The sequence below is a fragment of the Gracilinanus agilis genome, chromosome 4, assembly GCF_016433145.1.
Source record: "Gracilinanus agilis isolate LMUSP501 chromosome 4, AgileGrace, whole genome shotgun sequence".
NCBI classification, from domain to species: Eukaryota; Metazoa; Chordata; class Mammalia; order Didelphimorphia; family Didelphidae; genus Gracilinanus; species Gracilinanus agilis.
This window is the reverse complement of record NC_058133.1, coordinates 191,912,390-191,920,073: the sequence shown is the minus strand read 5'-3', so window position 1 is coordinate 191,920,073 and position 7,684 is coordinate 191,912,390. Positions and strand designations below refer to the sequence as shown.

The window sequence follows — 7,684 nt, the reverse complement described above, 5'->3', positions numbered from 1 at the left end:
AAATTCTAAAAAATGACTATTAAAATGTTTATATATATAATAATAAAGGAGGATTGTAAGTGGGAATTTTTGAGGGTATTTGAGAAAGGGTCTGTTTATTTTCTAAGGATTCTGCTTTGGACTACATTTTGCTTTATTTCGTTCTTTCAGTTAATCTTACCTTTATCTTAAAAAAAAGAAAACAGTGCTTCATTTATAAAGGAGTTATTAATATGGGCTCTCTGAACTAGCTTTTTAAAAAAATAATTTTCACAATTGTATTTTTAAAGCCTTACCACCATCTTAGAATCAGTACCATGTATTGTAAGGGCTAGCCAATGGGAGTTGTGTCTTGTCCAGCATCACACAGCTGGGACATGTCTGAGGGCAGATTTGAAGCCCTCCCATCTCCAGCCCTGGCTCTCTATATCCACTGAGCCACCTACCTGTCTCTGACAATTATATTTCACTATCATTTATTTCCTTTGTAGTCCTATGTATTTTATTTTATGCATTTTAAATGCCAGACTACTAAAGGGGTCAAAGACATAAAAAACGATTAAGAGCTCACCCCCTTCCCTCAAATTCAATAAATGAGCTCAACCAAAGTACTACTAATAAAGCATTATTGAGTAGTTTTGGTGGGTCAAATCTGTGATTTCATCAATATTGGGAACTTCTCGTGTGATAATGACCTTCAGTGATGCAGACTGGCAAAATGTCTGTTACTTAATAGACTTAGAGAGTGGCCTGGCACCCTGAGAGAATGACTTGTCCACAGTCATTCAATGAGTATGTAACAGAGGCAGGTGTTTCCAAATGTTCATATGGGCTTTTTGTGACCAATGATTGCAGGGCTTTCTGAGCTTGTATTGGGCTAATCAGCCTCAGTCAGACATTGACTCTAACAGAGTTATGTCATTTTGGCCTCTGAGTATGATGGAGAACAACCACCAATCAATCAAGAAGATTCCTGACTGTATGTCTTGAAAGATTCTTTCTAATTTTGAGATTTCTTAGGAAAAACTTCAAGGAAATATCTTTTTAAAGTGCCAAACCATGCTTCATAGGAGGGAGACTTTGAAGAAAGACGTATTTATTCTTCTTTTTTCCAAATTCTTAACTTCTGTCTTAATATAAATTTAATTCTAAGACAGAAGGGCAAGAGCTAGGTAATTAAGTTTTGTTATTGTTGTTGTTCAATTATCTCCAACTCTTTGTGACCCTATTTGGGGATTTCTTGGCTAAGATACTGGAGTGGTTTGCCATTTCTTTCTCCAGTTTATTTTACAGATGAGGAAACTGAGGCAAATAGGCTTATGTAACTTGCCCAGGGACACACAGCTATGAAGCATCTGAGGTAAGATTTAAAATGAGGTCTTCTGGCTCCAGGTCCAGTGCTATATTCACTGAGACACCTAGCTGCTTCCTAATGGTTCCTATTAGTGGCTCCCATTTCTATTTGACTTTGACAGCACAGATCAAGAGTTTTGAGAGATTAAGAAATTTACCCAGAGTCCCACAGCCATAATGTGTCACAGATGGGATTTAAACCTAGCTTTCCTAGATGCAAGGAGCTATCTCTTTCCACTATCTCATACCACATATGTTATAACTGTGAATCTTGGAGATAAAACAACGAAAGGCACAAAAGATAACTTGCGAAAGGGAGAAAGTTTATTGAATACTAAGAAATCCCAACAGATGAGGTCAAGTTGAGTAGTCATTGCCATCCCAGGCTTACACTGATGACACTGTTGTAGGTGATGCTGCTTCAGATGATGTTATTCCAGATGATGCTACCTTATGGGAATGTGTGAGTGTGTGTAATATGGCTAAACAAACTTGGCTACACTTACTGCACAGAAAGAAGCTACAATTCAGGAACTAAAAGGAGAAACTACATCTTTTTCTTCCTTTTTAAGAGCTGCTCATGTACCCAGATAGTTTCTTGATTCTTCTTCTCTAAACGAACATTGAAACTTGAACATTGAACATGAGCCCCTCTACTCTGCCCGTCTTCATTAATTGCTTGGGGTCTTCTCTTCCAGAGACTGGAGCCTGGTAGTGAGAACTTTGCTTCGCTGGTCAATTTCTTCAAGCACCTTTTTCACTACAATGGCTTTTCCTGGCTCTGGAAAGGAAAGAGAAAAGAAATCTTTAGAATTTTGAAAGTGCCAGAGAGATCCCATGACCCAGCGATCCCAGTTCTGAGCATGTGCCCCAAGGAGGTTGTCAGAAAGAGAGGCTTTGTATAGATGTGCAGATGTCCATAGCAGCACCCTTTGTGGAAACAAGATGGTGGCCCATAGATTGGGGAATGGCTGAACAAAGTGTGATCTGTGGATAGAAGGGAATGTTCTTGCTCTCTGAGAAAGGAAGATGAGGAAATCAGAGATTCATGGGAAGTCTAGAAAGAATTGATACAGAATGAAGCAAGTAGAATCAAGGGAATGTTATGTAGAAGGTCTTCAGTAAATAACACATTTTATAACAAATGCTAATAGAAAATGCCTTTAGATATTTATGATGAGCAGTTATGGCTCTCAAAAGTTGCATATGTCCATTTTAAAAATTCACTAAATATTAATAAAAAGTTACATCTCTTTAATATTTGGAGGTTTGCAATGTGTTTGCCCACAGTTACCCTGTGAGGCAAGTAGTATATATTTTATTATCTCCATTTTATAGAGAGACAAAGTGGATTTCAAGCAGACTAAGATTAAGGTTTTACAGCTAATAAATGTCAAGTGACTACATTGTAAATATTTCTATTTTAAGTTCAATTAAATGTACATTTAGCATTCTCCTGGAGGCAAGAGACTGTGCTAGGCACTAGAAAATCTGTGATGAAATGAAACATAGTCTCTGTTCTCAAGGAGCTTAGAATCTGGGGATCTGGTCATAGGAGCATGATTTTGAATGCAGATTAGAATTCAAATAATGAATTTTAGAAACAGACTTGCATTTGATTTACCTTTAGCTTGGCTTCCAGATCCATAATCTTTAGACTTGTGACCTCCAGATTTGCAAGTTCTGTGGGAATAAAATCACAAAGGGGAGAAGCTTAGTGACAAAACCCTGGTCTCAAGGGTCTTCAGGGGTCATGTGGCCCAATCCCTTCCTGAAAAGAAGATTTCCCTCTGCAGCATACCTAAGGAGTAGGCATCCAGCTTTTGTTGAAGTTCTTCAAGAAGGGAGTCATCTCCCTCTCCCAAGGCAGCTCATTCCACTTTGGGACAGCCCTAACTGTTAAGAAGTTTTTCTTGACAAGTTTAAATTTGCTTTGTTTTAACTTGAGCCCAGTGTTCCTTTTTCTACCCTCTGTAGTAAAGCAGAATAAATACTTGGACAGCTATCACTTTCCCCTTGAGCCTTCTCTTCTCTCATCCCCAGTGTCTATAACTACTCCTGAACTTGAGACTCTTTTCTATGTTGGTAAAGACAAAATTTCCTAGATTTTATTGACTACTGGATCCTTGATTCTCTCTCTGTGTCTCTGTCTGTCCATCTCTGTCCTTCTAGCTCTCTCTGTTTTTGTTTCTGTTTCTCTCTCTCTCTCTCTATCTGTTTCCACCTAACTGGAGTCAGTATGTCCCAGGTTCAATATCCCCTAAAGACATTTATTAACTGGGGCCTCACTTCTCCCACCTCCATGGATAATCCTCCTAATACCCCATCTGGGGCCACCTACAGGGCCCCTCTTGAGGCTCTATTTTCCTTAGAACCTCCAACCTTCCTTCCAATGCCTTCTTTTTCTCTCTTGGCTGTATGCTGACCCCCATCTCCAACCTTGGTAGATACCCTCTTGCCACGCTGACCCTTAGATCTACTCTTGTCTTTCCAATCATAGTGGTCTGCTCCTAAAGGGCAGATGCCCCTGTGTGTCCTAAGTCCTTCTGGGTCTTGTCATTTGCCTTGAGACTCCTGAACCTCTCCTTTCTTGCAGCAGTTTAATTCTCCTACATGTGTGGTCTTTCCTGATTAGATTTTGAGCTTCTTGAAAACAGCTTCTTTTTCTGATGGTATCCCCAGTGCTCAGCTGCAGGCCAGGCACACAGTAAATAATTTTTTCATTCATTTATTACTTGACCCTGTGGCCCTGGCCAACTATTACCTCTGAATCTCCTTTTCCTCATCTATAAAATGAGGGGGTTGTATTCATTGACTTCTAAGGTCCTTTCTAGCTTGAAATATAAGATAACATTAGAAGATTACAAGTGACTTTTCTGAAAGTTGCTTGGGATGGGGGTAGGGGAGGGCCTGAGAAGTTAAGTGCCTCATCCATGGTCTAACAACCATTTAAGTATCAGAGGTAGAACTTGAACTCGGGTCTTCTTAACTCTAGGTCTGGTGCTCTTTGCTACCTCTTACTATTAAATTTTCTTAAGAACTTTTGTGAGCATTCACTCAGCATATTAAACTACTGGAAAACTCAGTCACTGAATGAGATTAGAGGTTTTTTTTTTACTTTTTTTTGCTATGAAAAGTCTTTTAGTAGTATTGACATTTTTTTCTTCTGGGTGATTTATGATTGAGTTAATCTTCGTTCATTTTGTAAGGTTCCAGGTTCATATACAGTTCAACATATTTTGCCTTATTTAGAGTTTGCTTTACCTAGGAAGGAGGGGAATAAGCATCTATTAAGCACTTACTATGTGCTGGACACTCTGCTAAATGCCACACAAATATGATTTCATCTGATCCTTATAACAACTTTGGGAAATGGATGCTATTATTATTGCTGTTTTTGAGTCATTTCAGTTGTGTCTGATTCTTTGTGACCCCATTTGGCATTTTCTTGGCAAAGACACTGGAATAGTTTACCATTTTCTTCTCCAACTCATTTGACAGATGAGGAAACTGAGGCAAATAGACTTGCCTAGGATCACACAGCTAAGAAGCATCTGAGACTGTCTTTGAACTCATGAAAATGAGTCTTTCTATCAACAAGCCTAGCACTCCATTCATTTTACCATCTAAATGCCCAGATGCTTTTATTATCTCCATTTTATAGATGAGGAAATTGAGGCAGATGGAAATTTAGTGACTTTCCCAGGGTTTCACAGCTTATAATGTCTGAGACCAAGTTTAAACTCAGATCTTCTTGACTCTAAGTTCCTCACTCCATTCACTATTTCACCTGTGCACTTACCCTTCATCTCCATCGATCAGGAGGCAGTAGGTATCAATCTCCTTCTCCAGGGACACCTTGATATGTAGGAGCTGATCGTACTCCAGCTTCTGGCCCTCAGTCTCAGTCCTGACCTGTTGTAGTTGCTCCTCCAGGGCTCCAATCTGGGCTTGGATTTGTGAGAGCTGCACACAGTAGTTCCCTTCCGTCTCAGTCAGAGAGCATTCAAGTGAGTGTTTCTGTTAGGATTCAATTGATGGAAAGTCAAGAACTAATGAGATGGATTATTACAGGCAAACATGAGAATGTATAGAAATTGACTTAGATCCAAAGATTTGTGACATTCTTCCACTGAGAAATTTGTTTAAGTGGTAGCTAGATAGCACCATGGATAGTGAGTTAGAGCAGGCCTAGAGTTGGGAGGATCTGGATTCAGTTTGGTCTCAGAGAATTCCTAGCCTTGTGTCTTTGGCCAAGTCATTTAACCCTCATTGCCTAGCTTTTATTTCTCTTCTGCCTTAGAACCAATATTTAGTATTAATTCTTTTTTTTAACTCTTGCCTTTTGTCTTGGAATCAATACTGTGTACAGGTCAAGATAGAAGAGTGGTAAGGGACAGGCAGTGGGAGTTAAGTGACTTGCCCAGGGACATACAGCTAGAAAATGTCTAAGTCCAGATTTGAACCCTGGTCCTCCTGGTTCTCAATCCACTGAGCCACCCAGCTGCCCCTCTTAGAATAAATTCTAAGAGAGAAGGTAAGAGTTTTTTAAAAAAGAAATGTGTTAATTATGTATTTATGATTAAATTAACATATTTTACATATAATAAACCTTTGGGACTTCATATGCACAAGCAGGCAAGTCAAGTCTTTGGGTCATAAAATTATAGGATCATGGATGTAGGGCAAGAAGGTGTCTGAGAGGCCATTCAGTCCAACCTCCTCATTTTAGAGATGAGGAAACCAAGGCTGAGAGAAGTAACATGTCTTGTCTAAGTACACAGAGATAGGAAATAGCAGAACCAGGGATCTGAACCCATGTCCTTTGACTCCAAATTCGGGATGCTACACTACCTTTTAGGAATTATTTTGATGTAAAATCCTTAATTTCTAAGTATTTCAGATTTAGCTCATTGCAGTTGTCAACCACCAAATATTTTACATTTTAATAGCTTATATATTTAAGAAAATCACTGGTTTCTCAGTTGCCAAGGACCTTTGACAATAGAAGACAGTTGCAGTAGGAACTGGTAGTGCCAGTTCTCCTGTGGAGCAGATGTCCCCATACATCCTAAGCACTTCTGGGCTTTGCCATTTGCTCTGTAGCTGAATTTTTACTACTTCTAGGGTTTGTTGTCATTTGTATACATTCTAGGGATCAAAGAAGCATCTATAACTTGGAGATCATTTGAGAGGCACTTTATTTTACAGATGAGGAAACTGAATCCTGAAGAGGCTAACTGATTTTATTAAGTGTCACAGGGATAGGAAGTGGCAGAGCTGAGATGTGGCTCCAAATTTGGCATTCTTACATTCCATGTTGGGATGGGCTTATCTAGATTTGTTACTGAAAAGATCAATACCTTTTTTTAAAGTATCCCTTCTCCACTGAAAATATGTAGCTGGCTGCACACTATTAAGTGTAGGCCTATTGATTGCTCTGTCTCATGTTTTTCTGTTCACATGTTGCTTAATCTCTATATGCCTCACTTCATATGCCAAATCATAGATGTCTGTGATGTGCTTCAGTGAGCAAAATTCCCACTCTGTGCCAAGGAAATCTTAGATCCCTCTTCTATCTTTGTGGACATATAGCGAAGGACTGAGGTTTTCAATTTAATTCAAAAAGTCTGATTGGTACAGGGCACTGTGGGATTAACAAAAACTCAGTGGTCAGGGTTACTGATTGTATGGAATTGGCATTCAAAGCTTATACTCTAGTGGGAGTGGGTGAGCATCAACAGATGAAAAACTATCCTATAAAATGGAACCAGATGTCTAAAAAGGAAAAAACCACAAGAAAATTGCTGCTGCTAGGTACGGTTTCTAACTTGGGACACCAAGAAAAGAGGAAAAAGTTAAAAAAGGCTTCTCAGGAGTAGAACAATTGAGAATTAAGAAATAGAATAGGTAGGAAATTACACAGCATGTTCAGGAGATGGAAAGCACTCAGGGTACATTGTGGGGAGGAAAAAAAAGTTAGAGCTTCAAAGCAAGGTTGTGGGATTTAGTTTAGGGTCTTAAAGAACTATTTATTTAGTAGGTAACAGAGAATCCTTCCATGACTCTCTTTTACTACTAAATAAATAGACTCTTTAGGGGTTTTAACGACCCTCTCTGCTACCTACTAAATGACTCTGTTACCTATTAAGTAAATAGACTCTTTAGGGTCTTAAAGAGTCTACTTAGTACATAACAGAGAGTCATGGAAGGATTTTGAGCATAATTCATATATGTGCCAAAGGTTGGGATAGAGAGAGAAAGAAGAAAAACCATCTCCAGTGGAGACCTATTATCTCCCTCTCCCTCTCCCTCTCCCTCTCCCTCTCCCTCTCCCTCTCCCTCTCCCTCT

General features: G+C 39.2%; 1 protein-coding gene across 1 annotated transcript in view; it reads right to left on the bottom strand.

Annotated features, from left to right (window-relative positions):
- Positions 1 to 2,003: 2,003 nt before the first annotated feature.
- Positions 2,004 to 7,684, bottom strand: part of KRT25 (keratin 25) — a 13,535-nt gene continuing 7,854 nt past the window's right edge. The window contains exons 6-8 of the mRNA XM_044676864.1: positions 5,135 to 5,352; positions 2,957 to 3,015; positions 2,004 to 2,113 (exon numbers count right to left, since the gene is read on the bottom strand). Of these exons, the coding sequence (XP_044532799.1) occupies positions 2,004 to 2,113; positions 2,957 to 3,015; positions 5,135 to 5,352 (387 nt within the window). The remainder of the gene's footprint in view (positions 2,114 to 2,956; positions 3,016 to 5,134; positions 5,353 to 7,684) is intronic.